Source organism: Danio aesculapii, chromosome 5 (genome assembly GCF_903798145.1).
Source record: "Danio aesculapii chromosome 5, fDanAes4.1, whole genome shotgun sequence".
NCBI classification, from domain to species: Eukaryota; Metazoa; Chordata; class Actinopteri; order Cypriniformes; family Danionidae; genus Danio; species Danio aesculapii.
Window position 1 is genome coordinate 23822295 of NC_079439.1, and position 27901 is coordinate 23850195.

General features: G+C 35.2%; 1 protein-coding gene across 1 annotated transcript; it reads right to left on the reverse strand.

The window, feature by feature from the left end:
* Positions 1–3003: 3003 nt before the first annotated feature.
* Positions 3004–18721, reverse strand: zgc:113208 (uncharacterized protein LOC550591 homolog). Its single transcript, XM_056457634.1, has 6 exons — positions 18422–18721; positions 13090–13272; positions 12889–12987; positions 10250–10320; positions 9500–9630; positions 3004–3752 (listed from the first exon to the last, which is right to left on the reverse strand). Exons 1-6 carry the CDS (start codon positions 18558–18560, stop codon positions 3518–3520), a joined length of 858 nt encoding a protein of 285 aa, XP_056313609.1. The 5' UTR covers positions 18561–18721; the 3' UTR covers positions 3004–3517.
* Positions 18722–27901: the final 9180 nt, after the last annotated feature.

The window sequence follows — 27901 nt, forward strand, 5'->3', positions numbered from 1 at the left end:
TCTAATAAAGGTAGTGAAATCCTTAGAATTATACATAAAATGTATTCAGCTAACAATTTTTTTTAAAGATGATGAATATTTATTTTATGTTTTTTATTTATCCTTTATTTTAGCAGGAATTTCCCATTGAGTTCCTCTACCAGGAGGTCCTGGCCAAAATGACAGCACAAAAAGTTTCAGATACAAAAATAGACAAACATAAAATATCACAAATTAAAATGTACACAAAACCTTCACATGATTGTTCCAGGTAAGATGATTTTGAAAAACATTTAGAGATGGGATTGTTTCTAACATGATAACACTCTGCATTTCATTCCATAATGTAGGGCCAAAGGAAGAAAACGCTGCTTTACCAAACTCATGCATACATACACACACACTCTAGGAACATTCATTCAGTCATTCATTTTCTTTTCAGCTTAGTCCCTTTATTAATCCAGGGTCGCCACAGCGGAATGAACTGCCAACTCACCCAGCACATGTTTTACTCAGCGGATGCCCTTCCAGCTGCAATCCATCTCCTGGAAACATCCATAATTCTGACTTCAACTCTATATGTACAATTTAAAATTGGGTATATTTTATAAAACCAAATGGTCAGAAAGAATGCACAATATCTCCCATTTCAAAGCTGATTTAATGAATTATTTTGAAACTACTTAACGGTTTTCAAATTAAAAAGGCACCAGATCTAGATATCCTGAAATAATTAAACTTCTCTTTTATATTGTAATTATTAATGTATACTTTTTATGTTTTATGTATTATTATGTATTTCTTCCTTTTTCTGTCATAAATGTAGCCTAGTAATTTAACTTAAGCAGTTTGCAAGCAATTAAATCCAGTGATTCCCAGTGGCTACAGAAATATTCACAGTGATCATCATTGATCATAATGTTAAACATATTAAATGATTATTATTATTATTATATATAAAATGTTATTTCAGTACTTCAGTGTTAAATTGTATTTGTAATTAATTGTCATTCTTTCAGTTTTTGTGGAATCAAGTGCAATTTTCTGGCTATTCTTTTTTTTTTTTTTTTTACCAGTTTCACATTTATTCATTCATTTTGTTTTGGGCTTAGTCCCTTTGTTAATCAGGGGTTGCCACAACAGAATGAACCGCCAACTTATCCAGCATATGATTTATGCAGTAGATGTCCTTCCAGCTGCAACCCATCATTGTAAAACCCATACGAGCACCCGGAGGAAACCCATGCGAACACGGGGAAAACACCCAAACTCCACAAAGAAATGCCAACTGGCCCAGCCGAGGCTCGAACCAGTGACCTTCTTGCAGTGAGGCGACAGGACTACCCACTGTGCCACCCTTCCTGTTTTAATCATTTTATTTTATGTGGATAAGGATCGATTAAATGTTTTCTAAAAAAGTTTTTTCACTGACAAGTTCTACCAGATAAAATCATTCAGAACATATTACCAAAAAATGATTAATTGTTCATACAAATATTTGCATATATTTATATTTAAATTAATATAATTTTTATAATGAAATGGGTGTATTACTATTGTACTTTTACTTTTCTATGTTTAAAAAAATCAGATTCTTAAAAATACTGACATAATGCAGGTGAATAAATAAAACTATTTTTATTTCTTTTCTGTTTATTTTCATTCTTGTTGTCTGTATTGAAATAATTTAAAAGTTAGCCATCGGCAGTAAGAACCAATGATTATATTAGTATAAGATCATATGATTGTCAGCTTTGTTTTTAAATCTGTTTTTTAATCTGTCAAAATTCCTTTGATTTTTCTGTCATTCCAAACATTTTTGAAATTTGATCTATTATTACAGAAAGTGAGAACCAATTATAACAAAACATCAAGAACGAGTAGCAAACTTGTGTTTACAACTTATTCATTCATTCATTCATCCATTTTCTTTTCAGCTTAATTCCTTTATTAATCTGGGGTCTCCAAAGCGGAATGAACCGCCAACTTATCCAGCATATCTTTTACGCAGTGAATGCCCTTCCAGCAGCAACCCATCACTGGGAAACATCCATACACACTCATTCACACACATACACTACTATTTTAGCATACCCAATTCACCTTTGGACTGTTGGGGAAACCGGAGCACCCGGAGAAAACCCACGCGAACACAGGGAGAACATGCAAATTAATTTTGGACTGTTATCATAAGTTATTTTGTTAGATAAGCTCCAGGTTTGGCTTCAGTGCTGACTAATCTAATGTATATACACAATAATATTGTATAGCTTCCTATTAAAAATATGAATTTAAAAGAGAGATTTGTAAGGGGTGTACTCGTATATGCTGAACACTGTATACAGGATTTCATCAGGTATCACCAATCTAAATTTAAGACTTTTTAAGACATTATTAAGACCATTATGAATAAAATTTTAGACTCATAAAAGGGCTAAAGGCTGATGCTAAGGAATTTTTTTTATGTCCCAGATGGAAAAGATTTTACCTACAAAAAAAAAAAAAAAAAAAAAAAAAAAAAAATTATATATATATATATATATATATATATATATATATATATATATATATATATATATATATATATATATAAATTAACAAATGTTTTAAAAGTTTTAAAAACTATAATAAACTAAATCTATGCACAAAAATCTGTCCAGCTCCTGTTCTCAGCAGCAAATACATGGAGCACTTTTAAACAAATGTTATTGTAAGGAAAATAATTAAACCATTTTGGTAAATAGAGTTAGAAATTATCTTTTTAAATAAAAACTTTAGAGTGTTAATGGCCAGATTGGGGAGCAATATATAAACAAAGTAAAATTAACACCTGCTTAAAAAAGATTTAAGACGTACAACACAACATTTTGCTAGACTTTTTAAGGCCAAAAATCTTGATTTTAAGATTTAAGACATTTGAAAAAATTTTAAGACCCCGCGGACACCCTGATATAAATCTATAACATAATCGAAGTAGGCAATGTGTATTGACAGGGAAATAGAAAGAAAGAAAAAAGAACAAGATACAAAAAATCCCTTTAATAAACTGCATTGAAAAATTACAGATGTTTGTGTAAATTTACCCCACACACACTGACAGAGTCATGTCAAAAGGCATCTTATTATGCAAATATGTAAGCATCTTCACCATGTATTAAAAATAAACACTGCAGAACAAATTACTGTCATAAAATCAGTGTGACGATGACCACATGCGATCACAAATCAGTTCGCTATATTGCTCCAAGGCACATGGGGTGTTCAGCTACGCAAATCAGTAATAGGAACAAAATAAGGAGTGTCTGCATCTGCTTCTGCCTGAGATCCCAATTTAAAAATAATATAATTATGAATTATTGAAGTGACCTTTCAGTTTCCCAAAACATGTCCGATGGGATCCCAACACAGCAGTAGTATTACCACATCTAGTCGAGTCCCCCAGTCAGACTAAACATCAATTATTTAAATAGACACGTCATGCACTAATAACAGCTAAATCCACCCTATTGCGCATTGTATTAAAACAAACAAGACCTGTTTATTTGAGTTTGACTCTCTTTGCTCCTTGCTTGTAGTCCTCCGGGGTGAGTTTGTACCCCCAGTGCTGTAGAGTCTGTCTGACCACTGGGGAAACAGTGGCATTGTCGTAAGCACAACCGGACCGGACCACTTTTGTGATGAGGTTGTTCCGCCACCGACCTTTGACTCCTGCACATTTGGACCAGCGGCTGATTTGACGAGCATCATCCTCTGTCCGCCTGCCCTGATAAAACCTGCGCGAAGACAAAACATGAATGGATGAAGGTAAAAATAAAAGTTTGAATATTTTGAAGTGTCATGCCGAGCAGGTATACTGTAAGGGAACTGCTAAAGTAAAGAGGTTGAAAGCATTCAAAACTGCATACTTGTCTACTATTTACTACATTTAGTCTATAGTAGATGAAAAACAGTATGCAATATACAGTATGTACATGCATCTGTCGGTGCTACGTCCAACAGATCACAAAATTATGTCTTTTTTCTTTTTATTCTTTTAAATCCTCTTTTAAATCTGTTTTTAATACTTTTTTTCTTAGTTTTTTATACTTGTTTCTTTTATTCTTGTTTATGTAAAGCACTTTGAATTACCTTTGTGTATGAAATGTGTTATATAAATATGTCTTGCTTTGCCTCTCAGAAATAAAGTTACAAAATCTTTGAACGGGGTATACTGGGGCTTTTCAAAAGGTACATTTTTGATCCTGCCAGGTCCTTAAATGTACATTTTAATGACTAAAAAGTACAGATGTGTGCCTCATAGTACCTTTAGGGTACAAAAGTGACCTTAAAAGGCAGGGATGCTCCGATATCGAGTACCGATTACTTGTCGTGGTGATCGGCAAATATTCAGTACCGATTCTGATGCTTCAAGCTTTACAATGCATTAAAGCTCATTAAGTGGAGATCTCGCCTTACCTAAGAGAATGAATTAAGGATGCTGCATATAATCCCTTAAAAACGCCTATTATAACCATTTAGTGTGGACATGTCATGGTCAGAAGGAGTTTTACAGACAATGATAGATAAAACAGATTTTAAAAGTTGGTAAGAAATGATTAACAACGCATTTTAGAAACATTGCAAATGATGGAAGAAGAAATCAACATGTCTCAATCTAGAAATTGCACGTAATTGATGCATAAAAAGTTAGCCTAACCAATGTAATACTTACAAGTTAAGTAATACAAACTTAACTTTCTCTTTTTCACTCACTCTCGTCATAAAACTCATAAACAAACACTTGCAATCGGTTCATGAGATCGAGTCATGAAACATGATTATCGACCGATACTGATCTGAGGCTGATCCATTGGAGCATCCCTACTTAAAATTACTAAACTCTACCTTTTAAATAGGTATAGCCTTATTGGCACATTTTGTAACTTTATTTCTAACATTTCAGAATTCTCCGTACTTGTGGGGAAAATGTACCCAGATAACTTTCTGCTGCTGGCAAGATTTTGAATTGAACATGCTGTGGACACTTTCCAATCCCATGATGCCACAGGAGAGGATTTGTGATGAATGAAGTGACAGCATGGCAGACGAATATCCAAATTACATTAATACGGTTTTGACAAAATGGTTGGTTGTAATAGCGGCAGCTGCAAAACCGCCAATATAACTGACTATTTTCATTTTAAATGAAATTTAGCACCACTTGACTGCTGAGAAACCCATGATGATGGTAACAACAATCAGTGTTTTTTTTTATTATTATTTTATATCTTCATTGAACACATTTACATGCACTGGAGCCAAAATGATTTCCAAAACTATAATGAACTTTCAATATGTTTTGTTGAACACATTGAACATTTAAAATCTGGAAAACTGTTAGCATCAGGCAGATGACACAGACTTCAGGACTAATAAAAACTATACATTTGAGCTGTGCCTATATCAATCAAATCTTCAGACAGCCTGCCTATCTATCTCATCTTCTATCTATCTCTGTGTTTCGTATAACATGACTTGTAAGAAAAATAATTTGTCTTGCATACTGTGACTGTTCTGCATACTATGGATAATAATGGATGCTTTTATAAAGGCTGTTCGGCAAAATTTTGTAATTACACAGAAGATGAGGCTAATTCTTGTTGAATCTCTTGGTATAGTCCATTGCACAACAACTTTTTCCCCATTTAGTAGCGGTAGAGACTAAGTGGATACTACCAAAGTGGACCCTCAGTGGGTGGAACTGCAGGCAGTCCAGCTTATCCTCTATATACCCCAGCTTATCCTCTAAATATTTTTGCACTTAATTAAAATAAGAATGTAAACAGATTATATTTCAGGACAGTTAATCTGTATTTGGTGCTATCTTCCTCTTCTATGGCCCCGTTTACACCTGGTATTTAAGATGCACTCTCATCAACTCAATTACAATTGGACGATGCTTCAGTAAATAATGACGCAAAGATGTTTTGAGCTTCTCAAATTTTGACCACTTTACAGTGTAAATGCTCATGTGGTCGAACCTGTTCAAACTACCACAAAAGCCTACTGTTGGTGGTCCTCTCTGTTTACTGACCTAACATGGGATTATATGCCAGACAGAATAAGCAAGATCCAAACACAAGAGGGACACATTTGAACGCATGTTACAGTTTTTCTTAGTTGTTTACACACACTTACATGTACTTCAGACACAATGACTACAACATGTAACTGATGCACCAACCCCCTGAACCAATTCTGCTAAACTACAAGCACAATTCCTGCTTTACACTCAAATTGCAGGTTTAAAACATGCTTTTTTTCAAAACACTACCCACAATTCTCTGCATTTGGCACAACTTTCATGCAGAAAATCTCTTGTTTTCACAGGGAACACACTGTCATTTAAAATTTTAAAGTCAGTTGCCCCACTTTGCATACTAACTCATCACATAGGTAAACACCTGTCACACATCATGGCAATTTAGAAATCAGAGCTCATCTGGTTTATAACTGGATCACTGCCCACCCACATTTTTTAGTTGTTTATTTCCCTCCATATTCTCCATTTCTTAATCCTATTGAGGATTTTTTTCTGCCTGGGGATGGAAAGTGTATAATCGAAATCCACACTTTTATTATATTTTTTTTACTGTAACTGTTTTCTGTAAATACTTCTGTTGATGGCACATGTAGACCACATTATTTGCAACTGTGTTGGTTGGGATGAACACTGTGTACACTGTTTTTGTGGGAAACATACAGTAAAGTATATTTGGTACCATGTATTTGTGTGTTTTGTAAAAAAACAATATTCTGAAATATTTTACAATGCACTTCTGTAGGCCTATGTACTGTCTGTAGTAAGTGTAAAACTGAACAAAAAAAGCTTACAGAAGGTCATTATGATAAATGGAGAATAAGTGGTTATAGTGTTATACATTAAGCACATCAGTGTTCAACTGGTTCTTATAAATGTCTATTCATGTGATGGTTTGTGTGTGTCATTTGAAAACAAAATACCATTTTGAGAAGAAACCACATTGTTTTGAATGTAAAGTTTCATTTTGCAGGAGAATTAAAGGGTTTTGCCCAATGTGTGTGTGTTTTTTTGATTTGTGTGTAGAGTTCTGACAATATGAGACATGCTTTCAGGAAATGTGTGTAATTAATTGGGAAAAACTGTAATAGCATGGAAAGTACTTGTGATCAGGTCACTGAAAATGCAGATTAGTTTTTTACAACTGCCACACAATTGTCAATTGTCACACAATTTCTGAAACATCTCACTCAAAATGCAAAACTACACAGCAGTCTCCAAAACCAGTAGCTATTTCTCAGCCTTGAACTCAGTTTTCAATTGAATAAAACACTTTCTCAAAACACTACACACAACTCTCTACCTAAAACACACAAATCTAACAGGAAGCCACTTGCTTTCTTTTTCCAAACACAACCAATCAAAATGCTACACTTAATCGCATGGTCATACACACACACTCCTTAAATGTGGAAACACTAATTTCTTAACTGATCACTAACCAATCACTGCTTTAGTGTGAATAGGTGTTCTGTTCCAAAAAAAAAAACCCTGGTTTGTCAGCCATCCACAATTTGTAGTTTTCTACCTAACCCATATTCACCTTTTCTAAATGCTAAATTCCTTTAGCATTTGAATAGAGAAATTTTTTTCTCAGCCTGGCACTGTACAGTGTGTGATGGCCAACTCTACGCCTGCATGATGCTTCATCAATAAATGGATGCTTCTACCCACCTGAGACAGCCCACACAAAAGTTCTTTACTGTATTCTGGAGAATATACTTTTGCCTTCCATATGTTCTTTTTTTAAAACCTTTTTACATACAGTATGTTTATGGTTTTGTTGTATGCTACAGTATACAACAGCATTGTTTTTCCTAATAAATTTTTTTCTGTTTTTTATGTGATTGGTGTTTACAGTGTATCTGTTCCCACTCTCAGCAGATTATTTTCACTGTAAAAGATTTTATTGAAATGTAGATGTAAACTTATAAAAGAGCAAAGAGCTATAGATTTAGAACAACAGTGTTTACATGCTATATTCAAAAAGTGTTATATTATGAAAGAAGTGTTTGTCATTTGATGCAAATGCTTCATTCTGATGTGTGTTTATGGTATTTTGAATGCAGTGTTACATTATAAAGGATATGTGAGGAATTCTGCATTTTGTGCGTGCAGTTTTGACAATTGTGTGTAGAGTTTTGAAAAAAGGTGACACTATTATGAAAACGTGTTTAAGCAGTTGGAAAATCTGTAATAGCAAGACATTGGCCACCCATCCAACAGTCCCAACATCCATATATATATTTTTTTTTTCCAAATTTAACATATTTTTAATTTATTGACCCAAAGTAGTCAAAGTCAAATGATTCTTCAGAAATCCTTCAAATATGATGATTTGGTGCCTTTAGAAGCATTTCCTATGATTATCTTATTAGTTTCAATATTATTGTGGAAACCATAATACATTTTTTAGGATTCTTTCACATATAGAAGAAGTTTTTATTGTAAAAGAGTTTTCTGTTTCTACAAAACAAACTGAAAGTTTGCTGTCATTGTTCTGGCAAACATTTTGGTTAACTCCAGTGTTTGTAAATGTGTATAATGAATGTATAAAAGAGCACATTGCTTGCTTTTACTGTCATTATGGGTTACTAAGTTTAAATTTAAATTTAAGATGAAAATAGTCAGTTATATTGGCGTTTTTGCAGCTGCTTTATTATTTTTCTAATCAGTATGAATGTAATTTGGATGTTCATCTGCCATGCTGTCCCTTCATTCATAACAAATCCTCTCCTGTGGCATCATGGGATAAGAAAGTGTCCATAGGATGTGCAATTCAGAATCTTGCTGCAGGTGAAGTCAGAATTATTAGCCCCCCTGAATTATTTTTTTCCCCAATTTCTGTTTAACAGAGAGAAGATTTTTTTTTTCAACATGTTTCTAAATATAATAGTTTTAATAACTCATTTCTAATAACTGATTTATTTGATATTTGCCATGATGACAGTAAATAATATTTGACTAGATATTTTTCAAGACACTTCTATACAGCTTAAAGTAACAATTAAAGGCTTAACTAGGTTAACTAGGTTAACTAGGCCGGTTAGGATAATCAGGAAAAATATATCGCTTAAAGGGGCTAATAACTTTGACCTTAAAACGGTTATTAAAAAATTAAAACATCTTTTATTCTAGCCGAAAGACAACAAATAAGACTTTCTCCAGAAGAAAAAATATTATCAGACATACTGTGAAATTTTCCTTGCTCTGTTAAACATAATTTGGGAAATATTTAAAAAAGAAAAAATACAAAGCGGGGGCTAATAATACTGACTTCAACTGTGTGTTTATGTGTATATATATATATATATATATATATAGCAGCTTAGATGTGAGTGTTTTGATTTCTCATTAATTTAATGTTATTGATCTAGATTTTATCTAATATATATTTTGAACCCCAAGCCTTTATTGTAAAGTGTTTTGCAGTGGCTTTACCTGCAGTACCACTGGAACCAGCCATATGGATCCTGAGGCACAATCCAGCCACTGCTTTCCCACATCTCCAGACTGCCGCCACATTTGACTTCATAGGTGTTCACTTTTTCCCGGTATGTAGATGAAGCCACCTAAAATAAAGCCAAACAACAACACTCTCAATCTCAACAAAATAAAAAAAGCACTGAAATTGTACTGCATGCTTGGAGCTGAATCTGCTGTTTATGTGTAAATGAAGTTTTCTGGCTTGTGGTAATCCGCTGTTAACCGCAGTACGTGGCGATCTAGCTGATATCAACTATTCATTCATATTTATCTAGTGCAAATGAGGACTTGTGGCTAAATAAAATTTCATGGTTTCCCTTTTGCGTGAGAGGTCCGTCACATGCTGATAGCCCTGAGCGTCAGACTGGAGGGATAAAAGCACTGAAAGAACCAGTTAATCTGCTGACATAAAATACTGCATAAAACAACATAAAGCTAAGGCCACATAAAAATAACAGTAGATCAGTAAACACGATATTAATGACAATAAAAACTAAAACAAGTCAGTTCATGAACTGAGCTGAAAGAGCTCTACTGTTATCCAGATTGAAGATAAAGCAAAGTGAGACAACTGAATAAACACACAGCTCGAGTTCACACATTAAAAGGACATTCAGGTCTTTCATCTCCTACAGGCAGTCATCATAAAAATGTCAATTCTGACATAATCGCTTACTATTAAAATACAATGGTAATGAAAAACACCTGCTCAGAGATCTTTAGTCCATCCAGCCAGTCTTTGGGCAGCTCCTTCCAAACATCTTTATAATGTTTTTCTGTTAAAAAAAGAAGTGCTTTAAATACTTTGAATATTTGAATACATAACCAACCCCGCGGACTCCCAAAGGACATACAGAGAAGCTTCATTCTCAGAAATGTATAAAAAGAAGTAAAGAAAGGCTTGTCTTATGTTGGTCAGCTCTGATCAATTCAAGTGAGAATTATTAACCCCTCTTTGATTTTTTTTCTCTTTAAAATATTTCGCAAATGATATTTAACAGAGCAAGGAATTTTTCACAGTATGTCTGATAATATTTTTTCTTCTGGAGAAAGTCTTATTTGTTTTATTTTGGCTAGAATAAAAGCAGACAATATTATTAGCCCCTTTAGGCTAATTTTTTTTTCGATAGTCTATAGAATAAACCATTATTATACAATAACTTGTCTAATTACACTAACCTGCCTAGTTAACCTAATTAACCTAGTTATGCCTTTAAATGTCACTTTAAGCTGTATAGAAGTGTCTTGAAAAATATGTAGTCAAATATTATTTACTGTCATCATGGCAAAGATAAAATAAAACAGTCATTAGAGATATGTTATTAAAACTATTGTGTTTAGAAATGTGTTGAAAAAACCTGCTCTCTGTTAAGCAGAAAACTGGGAAAAAATAAACAGGGGGGCTAATAATTCTGACTTCAACTGTATATATATTTTAAGGTCAAAATTATTAGTCCCTTTAAGCAATTTTTTCCCCCACTGTCTACAGAACAAACCATTGTTATACAATAACTTGCCTAATTACCCTAACCTGCCTACTTAACCTAGTTAAGCCTTTAAATGTTACTTTACGCTGTATAGAAGTGTCTTAAAAAATATCTAGTAAAATATTATGTACTGTCATCATGGCAAAGATAAAAGAAATGAGTTATTAGAAATGAGTTATTAAAATTAGGATGTTTAGAAAAAAATCTTTTCTCCATTAAACAGAATTGGGAGAAAAAATAAACAGGGGGGCTAAAAATTCTGACTTCAACGGTATATATATCTTGATGAAAATGTATTACATCTGTAACTTATCATTTTTTAGTATTGATTTCAATTCCATGCAGAACTTTGCGAAAAGTACATTTGGAAGCAATTACAGTCTAACAGGACTCTATCAGCTTTCCACATCTGGTCAGTAGGCTTTTTTTCCAATTTACTGCAGCAGTGCGAACCTGCTCAGGCTCAGTCAGGTTGCTAAAAGATAATAAGTGGATTTTTAGGTTAACACATAATTGCTTGCCTGAGATAGACACTGACTTTGTCACTCGGGTACATTAACAATGTGAGTTTTTAATCCATTAGTTTGTAAAAGTACCATTTACTTTCTCCACCTTTATTGGCACATGCTGCATCCACATGATACACAGACTTACACAAAAGATGGTGTTGATCTGATTGACAATAAAAAATCACTTGTTGTCTCATCAGACCACCGTTTTACACAAGCCACCTGGTAAATGTTGTTGAGACATCATAAAACATTTTCAACAGTAGCTTTCTCATGACCACTCTCACACAAAAAAAAAAAAAAAAATCACTGGTGAAGTGCCTTGTCAGTTGTTGGATGCAGAGCCAGTCCAATCTCAGCCATTGAAGTAAATAACATCTAGAGAGTTTATCCCCCTTTCTGTTTTTTTAACATTATTGACTGACCACAAAACTTTAAAAACACTGTCGATGTTGTGTCCGTGTAAACACTTGAAAGCTAGTCTTTAAAAACAGTGATGTCAAGCGTGTTTATAGTAAGTATTTCAAGAGGTGTGAATTAAAGGCAACAGCAAACAAACGCACAGCATTGGCGGAGTGTGTGGCAGTGTTGTTGCTCAAGTGTTTGCCAATGCTTCATCAGCAAAGTGTGAATTTACTACTTCACATTATAGGCAACAGTGGAGACGCTTCTTACACACAGCTCCACGACGAGCTACCAACTGCCCATTATCACCTCCGTACACCTACTGTTTAATAACAAAGATGACAGCACAAAATACAAGCCTGGCATACGTAATACAGCATTTTTGGATGTGTAAGCATGGATCGTTTAGAAAAAGTTAAAATGTTGTGCAAATATGACTTTTTTTAAAGTGCAAGTAAAACCTTTCCAATTAAATCTACATCATTATCGTGTAAATGTAGCCTTCATTACCCATATATGTTAGTTTCAAAAACCACTGATTATTAAAGAGAATTAATTTCTATAAAATCAGTTATTAGATAACTTAGATGTAGTAGAATGCAATGCAGTCAAATATGTATATTCAATAATGTCACCACTGGCTTCCTTGGTTTGGGACTTGTGGAGCTGCATGCGCATCGATGGATTTGCTCTTCAGTGTTTGGACTTTCAGCAGTGAAAATTAAACCACACTGAATTGACCTTCAACTCTAAAAAGTGGACTGACACAGTCTCAATTTACTAGAACTTCTATATTAACAATCTACATTGTAAAAGCACTATAGAAATAAACATGAATTTAATTGAATATTTATGTTTTATAGGCACTGTTTTTTTTTATTTTATCAAAATTTAATTATTAAGTAACAAAGTATAGCACACTTCCGAGAACATTGAGACATACTTGTGATACTGGAGTAGATGGGCCTGAAATAGGTGCCCCCAAAACTGCCAGCCTGTAAAACCTCTTTGGGAGTCATGTTAGGTGTGAACTCTGGGTGGTCTGCAACAATAGAACAATTTTAAATTTACAATATTACTTAATTGTATAAATGATTGAAGGACTTCATGTAAAAACTTTGTTCCAAAACATCTATTACTTCACCTTTAAACAGAAGTTGTCCTTTCTCATTCCTCTTTATTTGCTTTTTGCCACCATCTGAGCTGCTTTTCTTATCATTCTCAGTCCTTTCTGTTGAGTGGGCAGATTTACTTATTTTCCCTTTGTCCTTGTCTTTGCCAGAGAGCTTCACTTTGGTTTTTGTAGAGTCAGCTTTACCACCAATAGCTGAAGATCAAAGTAAAATGCATTAGAAAACACAATCTCCTAAAAAAAACTAATGCTGCTGACCCAAAAAAGCCTTGATCTTGAGTTTTTAAAAAAAGCCTTGAGTAAAATATGAGAAGAAAATTTGAAGTTTTCAAGAATGCATATTTAATATTCAATACCAATACCCATACAAGATTATACTGTTTAATGTGAATAACGTTTGTTTAATGTTATGTTTTACATAGTGCAATTAAAACATCTCCCACTAACCAAAGTTTTGGATGAGAAAATAATAATAATAATAATAATAATAATAATAATAATTTTTGAGATCAAATAATGTAAGAAAGACTGTCAAACAGTCCTTGTTTTTTATAGTTCTTATTGATCTTGCACTTTTCACGTTTGAATCCCAAAGCAAATGGTGCAGTGGATACAGAGGATGAACAATGCCAAAAGTCCTTAATCAAATTACTTGAAATCCCCCACATGCACAATGAGATCATTTTAACACAGCCATTTTGAAAGTGTTACTTTATTTTGCAAAGACACACACATTTTGATCATATTGAGACTGAAAATGTTATGAAAAGCGACACGGCTACATTCACACTGCAGCCAAATGTGTCCCCAATCAGATTTTTTCCCCCTCATATGACTCAGGTAATGACAGTGTGATCAGCCCAAACCGCATGAAATCTGATCTTTTCAGTTCAGATTTGTGCCACTTTCATATGTACTTTTAAATCAGACACAGATTTGATGTTTTGCAATGCGACTGCATTGTGAACGGTTATGTCGGATTTCATGTGACTTTTACACGTTCACACTGCAAGGCTTAGAGCTCAAATCAGATTTTTTCTCAGATCTGATTTTTTTGCACAGCTGTTCACACTGCTCTTATAAATGTGGGCAGTATCAAATTTGCAGTGTGAACAGATCATGATTCTAAACTGACCCGCATGCGTAAAAGTACAGTTGCAGACAGCACAAAATGTCTAATTATGCACACACTGTATGAAGTCAGCACGTTGTCAGATCATGCTTAATATGATTATTGCCCTTTTCACAGAGTTGTTCTGTTACTAATAATGTGTATTTCAGTATTAAAATGAGACACTTGTAATAGAAAACATTGATCATTTGTGATTTATGACAACCGCGCTGCGTGTCTTTCTGACCACCGGTGTAGTGAACTCATTAAGGGTTAAAGAGCAGCCGCAGACTGAACTGTAAAGGCGGAGTTGGTTTATCTGTTTGCAGAGTTGTTTCATTTTACTTTGTTATAAGCACAGGCACGTGCAGAAAAGGGGTTTGGGTGCTCGAGCATCTGCCCTTTTTTTCCTTGGAGAAAAAGTTCATCCTTGAATTGAAAGTGCCCCCTCCTTTGCGCACAGATCCCCTATCCTCAACACCCCTCTACGGCTTCACTATCAGCCCGTGCCCCAATCATTAACCAGATTGGTAAACAATCACCAGTTTTGCCTTCAAAATTGTTTTCAACATGAACAACCAACTTTCTGTGGTAAGTAATTGCCCTGTGTGCCATTCTGCTGCTGAGGAACAGATGATGTTTACAGCACAGAATGAAGACGCATGTCGCTCAAAAATTATATAAAAGTCACATGAAATCCGACATAAACGTTCACACTTCGGTCACATTGCAAAACATCAGATCTGTGTCTGATTTAAGACCACATATTAAAGTGGCACACATCTGAAGTGAAATGATCAGGTTCCATGCAGTTTGGGCTGTTCACACTGTCAAGACAAGTCACATGTGAGAGAAAAAAATCTGATTCGGGCCACATTTGCCTGCAGTGTGAATGTTACTTTACCCCAGAAAGTTGGTTGTTCATTTTGAAAAAATAATTGAAGGCAAAACTGGTGCTTGTTAACCAATCTGGTTAACGATTGGGGCACGGGTTGATCACGAAGCTAAAGAGCATCGGGGGTGTTGCGGATAGGGGATACGTTCACAAAGGAAGGGGCACTTTCATTTTAAGGGAAACTTTCTCTCCAAGAGAAAAAAAAGGGCAGGTGCTCAATCACCCAAAGCCACCTTCTGCACGTGTCTGTTGTTTATAACAAAGTAAAATAAAAATGACTCCACAAACAGAGATCAACTAACTCCACCTTTACAGTTCAATTAGGCTGCTCATTAACCCTTGATAAGTTCACTACACCGGTGGTCAGAAAGACGTGCATCATAGTTGTCATAAATCACAAATGATCAGTCTTTTCTATCACAAAAGACTTATTTTAGGTTTCAAATGACAAAAAACACATTAGGTGGAGCAGGACAACCCTTTACAGTTCATGAAATACACCACAGTTGTCTGTGAAAAGGGCAATAATCATATTAAGCATAATTACACAATTTGTGCTGTCTGTAAGTTACTGTACTTTTGCGCATGCGGGTCAGTTTAGGACCATGATCTGTTTATTCACACTGCAAATCTGATATGTGAACAGCCATGCAAAAAAATCAGATCTGAGAAAAAATCAGATTTGAGCACTAAGCCTTGCAGTGTGAACGTAGCCATAAATGTCTGACGATTCTATAAGGTATACCAAGGTGCATGTGTACCTTGGCTCTAAGGTTCAAACAGCAAAAAATAAGGTCAAGATTCTTGGTGTTATTCTAGAGTCAGATATAAGTTTCAGTAGTCATGTCAAAGCAGTAAGTAAATCAGCATTCTATCATCTCAAAAACATTGCAAGAAATAGACACTTTGTTTCCAGTGAGGACTTAGAGAAACTTGTTCATGCTTTTATCACCAGCAGAGTGGATTACTGGACGCTCACCGGCCTTCCCAAAAAGACAGTCAGACAGATGCAGCTCATCCAGAACGCTGCTGCCAGGATTTTGACCAGAACCAGAAAATCAGAGGACATTACCCTTGTCCTCAGGTCTTTACACTGCTTCCCAGTTACATTCAGAATAGATTTTAAAGTATTATTACTTGTCTATAAATCACTAAATGGCCTAGGACCTCAATACATTACAGATATGAATACAAACCTAACAGATCACTCAGATCTTTAGGATCAAGTAAATTAGAAATTCCAAAAGTTCAGTCAAAGCAGGGTGAATCCGCCTTCAGCTACTGCGCTCCTCATTGCATGAGCTTCCAGAAATGATCAGATGTGCTCCAAAATTAGGCACGTTCAAATCAAGGCAAAAAACACACCTGTTTAGCTGTGCCTTTACTGAATGAGCACTGTGCTACGTCCGACAAATCGCACTATTATGTTTTTTTTTTCTTTTTTACAACCTGTTTTAACACATTTTAATCTGTTTTTTTATTCTTTGTTTTTATTTTCTTCTACTTGTCTCTTTTATTCCTGTATATGTAAAAGCACTTTGAATTACCATTGTGTAATAAATGTGCTATATAAATAAACTTGCCTTGCCTTACCATTATGATATGCTTCATGAAAAAAAGAATCAAGTCAAGTTCAGATACATATATCCCAACATATCATTGCACTACATATGCAGACATAATGTCAAATAGAGCAGTTTCATTGGCTGTTGAGCTTGTTGACGCATGTTTACATGGTCAGATTTCACATGCTATGTCTTTTGGCACCAATAATTCTCCATATTTAGCGATGATTGTGGCAAGTCATGTGGATGGGATCAAATGGCTCCATTGTACTGATAAGATCATTTTCCTTTCACTTAGATAATGGCCAACTATTATGTGCTTCACATTGTCATGATTGTCTATCGTTATGATTGGCTGATTACCCTGTCAACGTTATAATGCATGCTTCTCATGCATGCAATCAGTGGTTAAATCAAAGTGTACGTCTGTAGAGAACATAATGGAAGTTTCTGGATTAGTGACCAATGCCATAAAATTTTTTATACTGTTTTCCACAGTACCAGCTGATTAGCTAACATCACTGCAACTATTGTTTTTAGGGCCAGGGTCAGGTAAAGGGCATAATTTGTTCAGCATGATTTAAAAACATCCTTCTTTTTGAAAAAGTCCAAAAATTGTGAAATGCCCATTTTTGTTCTGCAAAGACGCCACATCTTGTAAATCAAATTGATTTTAAGGCACATACTAATCACAAAGTAAAAACAACCCACACAGTAAAATTTTGTTTTGGTCAAGTCAGAATCAAATTACTTGAGTTGTCTTGAAATGCTCGCGAATCTACAAGGTTTGGAGAATGATTACACTTCACTTAAGATGAGTGAGTGAGCACTACTCGTGTAGGTACTACATTTGAATTTGAACACTTGTTTGAAAAGTGTGTTCTATATAGTATGATTGTGGGTAGTATGAATAGAATTTGGACATACTACAACCATAATGTAATAACTATCACATGGCCCAGCCATGTTAGTTGTGTTGTTTCACTCCCATTCACTCCTGAAGCCTTATTGGATGGTAAATAGTGTTCACTTGGCACTTCAGAATCTTGCCAGAAGGTCACCTGGGTACTTTTTCCTACTCTTTCTTGTTTGTTTGTTTTTAGTGCTATGAATCCAGATATACTATTCAGCTCACATACTGTTTTTACATACTGCACATTAGGGTAATATGTGATTTTGGACATCAGATTGGTAAAACTAAAACTGCATCTGTGACCATCATTAAACTAGTGGAGTTTACAGGCCATGTACAAAATCAGTCATTTAGGCTATGTGAGATATATTGTGTCTAATCTTTCTTAAAGAGGGTTTATAGTTGCTGTGGTGATATAACAACTATATCACAAAATAAACAACCCAATACCTTACAAAATCTTTGTATATTATACAACAATACAGCACGTTACTTTAGTAAAAACTAAAGTTCACTACAGTACTTATTACAGTAGGTTGTTTACTTAAGTATAGTACGTTAGGCTACATACAGTTTAATACACATTTATCATAATAGTTTTAAATAGCTGTAGTGTCTACTAAATTACTGTAGTAAATGGCAGTTTTTACCTCTAAAGTTAAACGATTGCTTGTCGACAGACAGACAGACAGACAGACAGACAGACAGACAGACAGACAGACAGACAGACAGACAGACAGATAGATAGATAGATAGATAGATAGATAGATAGATAGATAGATAGATAGATAGATAGATAGATAGATAGATAGATAGATAGATAGATAGATAGATAGATAGATAGATAGATAGATAGATACCGTCGTGTTTCTGAACTGCGCCGCTCTTTTCATCGCTTTTGTCTTTTATTTTCTGTTTCTTCTTCGCGGGCGACTTTGAATCACCCATACAGCTTTTTCTTTTCATCTCCTTCCTGTGTCTCTCATCTCCATCGCTCATTGTTAAATGACTTTGACGTTCGCTGAAGCAGACTGGTTTAACAAAAAATGGGTTGTACAGACACAACGGCCCTTTGCTTAGAAAAATACTTAACGTAACACAATCAAACTATATAAACAGTTTCGCCTTGACGACCGCCGCCAATTCCTTGTTTACGCAACACGCTAAACTGCGCATGCTCACGTGGTGATAGGCTTGCCCAATGAGGGCTTGCCTGCATAACATAACATAACATAACATAACATAACATAACATAACATAACATAACATACAACCAACCTAAATTATTTGCGAAAACGCCTGTTTCATAATGAAAACGTCCATAATTCCCGGTATCTTTCAGAGGAAGTTCCTGAAATCTATTTCTTTAAGCCACACAGACAGAGAGCTACAGACTATAATTTCTCAGTTTCTCTACATTTACTAGATGTAGCTACGTGTCTGAGTATGTTATAAAATATTCTAAATTCTACTTTATTCTACATTTTATCAGTTTGATAACATTTATTTTTAAATTTAAAATAGTAAAAAAGATGAAGAACAGTTGGTTAAAATAATGTTTTAAAAATAAATGTCATAAGATATTTTTAATATAAAACAAGATATAAAACAAGATATCTGGTTTCTCTTGCTTCTTTGTTTAAATTGACATTTATGTATCATGTTCACGCCAAGAGACTTCTTCAATAAACTCGGCTATTTTTACTGCGTAGGCAGTGGATGCCGCTCACACTTGGCAGCTTGGCAATATTTCTGATGTTGGCCCTTTCTGACCTCTTCACTTTTTTTCTGAGGACTTGAGTTCCACTTCTGAGCTGAGTTTTGGGTTTAAGTTTTATCAGATCTTTGCTGGTGGATAACTTATTCCAGCTTTGCTTGGGCTATGTTGGGTATTTTATGTGGTTGTACATCAGATATATTATGTTGTAATGACAAACATTGTCACAAATATGCAGAAACTTGTTAGGGCATTACCTTTAAAGGACAAGTTCTTCAACTTCTATAACATCAAACCTATGGGTAGAGCAGTATCTTAAATTGAACCCCTACACTCTATACATCCTTACACTTATTTTAACCTAATGGTGGGTCAAATATGGACAAACGGTTAGGTAAAAAATGTAATTATATTTGAATTGAATAAACGAACCTGAATTTGTTCATATTTGACCTAATGGTATGAAACCAGTCTGCCCCAACCCAGATTCCACTCCATAATAAATGTGTGGATTTCCCAAAAAAGCAAAATTATTATAGAAAAGATCAACAGCTTTGTTGTCTTTGCACTATTTGGGCTGATCACATCTTAAGCAAGTGATGACTTGTCACTAACAATTGCCACAAACGGCAAATTTTATTTTCTATCAATAACTCTGTTTTAAATCTTTCTACTCAGTCAGTTTTAAAGCCATCCATTTCTCTTTGTAATGACTTTGGAAAGTTTTTTGTTGAGAAAAGGCCAACATTAAGATCACAGCTGCCTTGTTCAGCATACATTTCCATGATATTCCTCTATGCTCTTCAATTTGGTCTGAGTTTTAGCCAATTGATTTGATCTCATGTAATGCGACTGTTAGCTATTTAAAACCTTCACTCTGCCATCAGCATATTGTTCCACCTTTTTTCTTTAAATTATGGATAGAGTTGGTCCTAGTCTGCTACAACAAATGTTTGTTGACATTTGTTGACAATGACTCCTTCCATAACTCTCAATTATGGTGTAGTAACGCCATATCTTAAAATAAAAAAATCAAATCTCGATCCAGCCTCTCTCTAATTTTCGGCCTATTTCTAATCAACATTTTCTCTCAAAGATCTTTGAGCAATTTGTTTTGACTCAATTACAAACATATCTGACTTTAAATTTGGTCCATGAGACATTTCTGTCTGGTTTTAAAGCATTACACAGTACTGAATCCGCACTTTAAACTATTAAGCAATATTTTTAGAGACTCTGGGAAATCTAGCATTAGTTAATTAGACTTAATTTCTGCATTTGACCTGATTGACCTCAAGGTCCTAGAGACAGCTGTAGGCCTTCATGGCACAGTTTTAGAGTGGTTCCATTCTCATCTCATCCATTCAACATCACTACTTTCTATACACTTTTATACATATATACACTTATTTAACAACACACTTTACATGCCAATTTGCACATAACAGCTGCACATATAACGTTGTATATAGTAATATACCTGTACATACACTTGTCAATTTATATATTGGCATTCACTACTTACTTGTATTTTTTAAAATATATTTATTATCTGTTTTTTTGCCCTGTCTCTGTAATTCTGTTGCACTGTAGAAGCTCTGTCACGAAAACAAATTCCTCATATGTGTGAACATACCTGGCAATAAAGCTCTTTCTGATTCTGATTCTGATCGGACCAATAGAGGTTTTAGTGTGTGCATTGGCCTTCAATCCTCATCCAGCATTCCTCACAATTGTGAATCCATAGAGATCAATCTGTGGGCCTGTATTGTTCACCCTGTATATGCTCTCCTTGGCTTCCATTTTTAACAAATATAAAGTATCCTTTCATCCATGTAGTTGACACTCAGATCTATTTTCCTTTGAAACAAAATGTTGTAAATGGTTTACAACCACTCTTTGTCACGGTCACACAATGAAGACAAGGATGGTTCTCTTAGTCAACTTAGTCAAAACAATGTGGATAGTTCAGCAGGAGAAGCAGGCAAGTGATATTCGTGGAATGGGAGCAGTCTTGTAAGCAGTTCAGAAGGTACACAAGGATCTTCATTCAACTAAATATATAGTCACTTCCAGGGCTTGACATTAACTTTTTTGATCACCAGCCACTGTGGCTAGTAGATTTCCAACATTACTAGCCAATCACAATTTTCACTAGGCATAATTTTAGTGTTGGGAAAATATATTTTATATAGCTGTTAGCGCGAAGTTGCGATCGCAATTATTTTTGTCAGTCGTGTTGCTTCTCAATTCTAAGATTGCCTTTGCATGCATATTGGACCATCCTCATTGTCGAACCCTGCTTTTAAGAATTATTATTCAAGAAAATTATTTTCAACCAGCCAAAGTGGCTAGTGGGAGTGTCTGTCTTACCCGCCACCGCTGAAATCTACCCACATTTAGCGGGTGTTAATGTAAAGCCCTGGTCACTTCCCTTAATCACGGCATGTGAATCCACAGGTTAGGAGAAACGTCAACGGGAGAGGGGAAAGATTTACGGAAGAAGGCAAGCAGGGGAGAAGGTGAGGTGAACCATCTGACTTCGATTCCAGCCGATGATCGGCTGAAGAAAGGTCGTCTTTATAGTTACTGGTGATTGTTGGTGCAGGTGTGTGTAATTAGAATTCTGGTGATTGTGCACGGTGATGATTGGAGCTGCAGGAACGAGATGGTGAGGGAGGATGGGGATTGGAGCAGCAGGAACGAGCCAGGGATGTGACAAACTTTGGTTCTCTAACTATTTTTTAAAACATACATAAAAATTAAAATAAAATAATTTTATCTGAGCACAAATAAACTTCTAGATTAGATGTCAATGTGGGTTTCCTGACCCCACAAGTTACCCAGTGTGCAAGAAATCTTGGGCTTATGTTTGACAAAAAACTTAAAATTCGACCAACAGATTAGTACTGTTGTAAAATCCTGCTTTTACCATCTCAGACAACTGTCAAAAGTCAAGCCTTTTTATCCCAGAGTAATTTTTTATTGCTTTTACTTATTATATGTATTTTTTTACTCTGTGTTTTGTACTCCTATGTACTTTGGTCAGCTTTGGTTGTTTTTAATGTGCTTCATAAAAAAATATAGTATTGTATTGTATTGTATTGCATGCAATTGTAGAATGGAATTTGGTGTGCTGAGAACCATCAATGGTGTGTTGAAATTGAACACAGCTGTGACAACAGGTGCAACTTCATTTGCATTGCATTAAAGTTAACTAACTATGAAAAACCTGTGTTTTGTCTTTGGGGTTCATTTTAACTAGGTTAATCAGGTTAACTGGGCAGGTTAGGGTAATTAGGCAAATCATTGTATAATGATGGTTTGTTCTGTAGACTATATTGAAAAATATATAGCTTAAAGGAGCTTATCATTTAGACCTTAAAATGTTTTTTTTATGCAAAACTGCTTGTATTCTAGCCGAAATAAAACAAATAAGACTTTCTCCAGAAGAAAAAATATTATCAGACATACTGTGAAAATTTCCTTGCTCTGTTAAACATCATTTGGGAAATATTTAAAAAAGAAAAAGAAAAACAAAGGGAGGCTAATAATTCTGACTTCAACTAGTAATGTTTGTTATAAACAATGTACTTAAATTAAATAATTAATAATTAAATTATTTTGCATCCATAATCTTTTATCAAATGCAATAACCTTCCCCTCCCCCTCAAAACAACTTTTCTTCACTTATAGTCACTTCTCTTCACTTCAGCTCACATGGAATGCCTTTCAGGCAGGGCAATCAGTCTGACTTTTGTCCATTCATCAATCTTCCTCCATTTTGGTAGCAACATTCTTCCAACAATTCAATCATTTCCCAAAGAATGAAATCATGCACTGCCCTACATTTTTTTGTCTCATTCAGATGTATGTCACGGATGTATGGGGGACAAAAAAGGACAATCTTAACTGCTATTACATGGCGACTTTAAAGAAACAGATAAAAGAAGAATCAGGGAACTGAGAGATGATGAATGCTAGCAGAATTAAAAGTTTATCAAAAGAAACCTGAGATTGTTCAAACACATTTGCCTAAAATGCTGATGCGACAGAAAACTCCACTGTGAATTGACTGATGACAACATGGTGTGGAACATGTCTTCAGTAATGGCTCCTCACACTAGACAGACATTTATGGCTTAACAAGACATCAGACACCTACATGCTTAAGCCCATGGTTGTTGATAAGGACTGTCCTGTGATTCACAGCCTTTTTTTGCATTAATTGCTTATTTTTCCCACTGGATTGATTAAAAGAGTATAGCCACTCTCTATTATTTCCTGCAGACCTTGAAAGCTTTCTAGTTCTCCATATTACACATCAACACCATTATTACACCGGTGTGAATGTAAATGTACATGAGATCAAATGTGGAACATTATTTTTAGCCACTGACTGTTTTCTGTTCAGCTGTTCCAGCTCTCATGTCAGAGTGCCATGCACTGTTTATTTGTGGCCTGTCCTTGTTGGCCAGTCTTACTCATTATTCATAGCTGAACATCTGTAAATTTTGTTCCAAATCAACACATAATAATGAGCCTATTAAAATTCTGCTGCAGCAAATGTGTGTGTGGGTGCATGGTTGAGGGTTAATTACTTGTTTGAAGAAGATTATCTTATATAGAACGTCATTCAACAAAAGCAGTCACGTGACATGAAACAGTTAAATACATCTTCATTTCTTGTTTCTGTATGCTGTGAAGAATGTGGGTAAACAAACAGTTGGACCTCATTGACTTCTTCAAAGACAAGGATGAGAGAAAGAAGGATCAAACCTCGATAGAAGCAAAGATAAAAGTACAAGAAATAGCAGGGAACAAAACTTAAAAACACACAAACGGGATAATAAGGTAACAGGCCACACAGGGAATACAATTAAGTGTAACCGAATGAAACAAGATAACTATAAAGGAAACAAAACAGGAAGCCAAAAGATTAACTTATTCTGCACCCCTATGCACAATATCCATTAATGTGTGAGGTTAGAATTAAGCGGCTCCATCCAAAATCACATACTAGTATTACTTTATATAGGTGTAAACAGTTTGTGGCATAATCATTTTGTCTGTATTCAAAAAATTCAGGTTGACAAAAGGGCATACCTGCCAACATTTGTCTCTGAAAATTTAGGGTAAGTTGGTGGGAGTGGGGGAATCGCGAACTTAAGAGTGTGGTGGTCGTGGTGGTGGAGGGAATCGCAAACTAGGGGGGGGGGGGGGGGTTCCAAGGGGGTAGTGGTATATTCACTCATATACCACACACATTCTTACTATATCACATTCTTTTACTGGTTGGTTGTAAAGTAATTACTTTTTTAAAATAAGTACCTACTCAAGAGAGTATGTCATTTCAGATTCAGCCAGTCTGTCCCAAAGCTTATTACACTTGAAAAGGTTATAAAAGCCCCCAGACAGTCTGCTCACATTCTAATGGTTAATGGGGAAGATTTGTCTCAGAGAGGTTTAAAGAATTTAATGAGTGTTTAATAATCCAAATTCACAATATTATGAATGTCAAATTATTTATTTAATGTTGTGTGTGATATATTTTATCTGCAACAACAAGGATCTGTTTAGCCATCAAATGCATCATGACAAAATATGAAGAGAGTTCTCCTCACGAAAGACTGAAAATCAATATGCTTCTTTTCTTTTCAACGGGGTAGGAAATTAAATTAAATGTGGAAGATTTCAAGTGTGACTGGATGACTGACAGCCAGTTTACAGGATGTGCATGACTGCATCAGAGTGTCTGTTAAAGATGCAATTTTGCTGTGACAGTATGTCTCAGCTTGTTTATTCTTCTGCTCTAGAAACAAAAGTGTCTACTGTTAGGGCATGGTATAAGTATGTGAACAGGGATGAAGCACACCACTGCCTCTTCCTATGCCGACTTTCTTACACTGAAAAAAAATTAATTGTTGAGAAAACATAAAAAAAACAAGGCAACATTGGCAAATTTTGTTTATTAATGCAATGTTGATTATTGTATTTTACTATACTTTTTACATCAACTGAAGCAACAGTTACTGCTTTTGAGTCAATTCATTTTTTTCTGTTTAGTGGATGATTTTTTTTTTCAAATTTTCAAAATAAGTAATTAGTACTAGTTAGCATATCATCCTGTTTTAATCATTTTACTTAAAAATGGCATTTTCCTTTGGCTTAGTTCTTTTATTCATCAGGGGTCACCACAGCAGAATGAACCGCCAACTCATTCAGCAGATGTTTTATACAGTGGATGCCCTTTCACACTCAGACACCTGTACTGTATGTCTTTGGAGGAAACCGGAGCATCTGGAGGAAACCCACATGAACACAGGGATACCAGGTCTCGAATCAGCGACCTTCTTGCTGTGAGGCAACTGTGCTACCAACTGCACCACTGTCACCCCTCTTACAAGCAACAGATAAACAAGCTTAGTTTTCGATCGTCATGTCACGCATGCGCGAATTATTTAACTATCAACATTCCTGTTCAACACAAAAAGTTTGTCCAGAAAACTCAAATAAACATGTAGACAGAACATTTTAGCGAATATTGTTGACATAACATATATTTATATGTAGATCAATAGTTATTCACAATTCTTAGTATGACAGAAAAAGTACCGTGTGCTGAACAAATGGTGATTTTATTATTTTTACAGTGCATTTTAAAAGAGTAAAAACAGTATTTGCATATGTGATGTGTGTTTGAGTTCACAGAATTCATAAAATAGCTGAATGACCTACTGGCAAGATTCTTAAGCACTCCAACTTGGATCACATATGTCTTTTTTATTACCAATCACATTACAGCTTACAAAACACATTCTAGTCCTTGATTCTGAGTGGTTGTGCATTTTAAATTGTTGTAAAATAATAAACTCAGGTGACTGTCACTGAGCCAAAAAACTGTTTTATTTTTCTTTGTTTTATTTTGTCAAAACAAGCTATGCATATAAAACTGTTCTATAGAAGCAATAAACCCAGAATTGTGCCTGAGAATGCCCCTTAGCTGTTATAAATTCACAGTAAACCACAACATCTTGGAATATATTGCTTTATCTGTTAACAAGTCTACACGCTTTAGGCTGAAAAGTGTAACAGCAAAAGTTAACTTTTTATTTAGTCATTCATTTTCCTTTGGCTTAGTCCCTTATTTATCAGGGGTCACCACAGCGGAATGAACCACTAACTATTCCTGCATGTTTTACAAAGCGGATGCCAATCCAGCCGCAATCCCAGTACTGGGAAACACACATTCATAAACTACGATCAATTTAGTTAATTTAATTCACCTATAGCACATGTCTTTGGACTGTGGGGGAAACCAGAGCGCCCAGAGGAAACCCACATGAACAGAGGAAGAACATGCAAACTCCACTCAGAAATGCCAACTAGCCTAGCTGGGATTTGAACCAGCAACCTTTAACTTTTTATAAAATTAATTATTTAATGTCATTCATGGAGAGGCTCCATTACACTGATTAAATGGTGTTATATAATACAACTATTAGCTGATCTTCAACATGTTTGCTCTTAAATATTTGGTTTGGATTGAACTGTTTTTAGAGTTTACACCAAAAATGCTATTTTATTAGCCCGCAACTCACATAATATTTCTTTGGAGCCTCAGGGCCATTATTTTATTCAAACATACTTGATCAGTGATGACTTGTAAATGTCCATTTTTAATTCTTGTCAAGTGATGCATCAATCTTATTCCCTAACATTTGTAGTGTCCTTTATGAATCTCACTTAAGATGATGGATTCAACCTCTGCTGTCATGTGCCACAATTTCCAGGTCAAACAGGGAGGCTCAATACATTGTACTAATTTACTGATTATAATTCATGATTGTAATTGTCATCGACTAACATCAGATGATCAGACATTTTCTTTTGGCTTAGTTTATTTGGATTAGTCCCCCTGGGAAACACTCTCTCATTCACACACACACTCATACAAGGTCAATTTTGTTTACCTAATTCGCCCATACCGCATGTCTTTGGACTGTGGGCGAAACTTAAGCACCCAAAGGAAACCCATCTGAACATGGAGAGAACATGCAAACTCCACACAGAAACACCAACTCATCCACCTGGGACACAAACCAGCAACCTTCTTGATGTGAGGCAACAGAGCTAACCACTGAGCCACTGTGCTGCCTGATTAAGTTTTATAAATCATTCAAATATTAGTGTTCCTCTGGTTGCTCCGGTTTCCCCTACAGTCCAAAGACATGTGCTATAGGTGAACTGAATAAGCTAAATTGTCCATAGTGTATGTGTGTGAATGACGGTGTATGGGAGTTTCCCAATGATGGGTTGCAGCTGGAAGGGCATCCACTGCATAAAACATATGCTAGATAAGTTGGCAGTTCATTCTGCTGTGGCGAACCCTAATTAATAAAGGGACTAAGCCAAAAAGAAAATAAATGAATGAATATTAGTGTCTGTGATGCAGAAATTACTGTTTCAAAATTTTATTGATACAGTGATTTTGTAAAAGATTTGTGATCTGACTGAACAGTAGTCATAAACATCTACTGAGATAGAGGCTGCATCAGATGTACTGCCTTCAGAGGCAGCATTTCAATGCAGAAAGGCATCAATGCAAGTCCAAATCCAAATT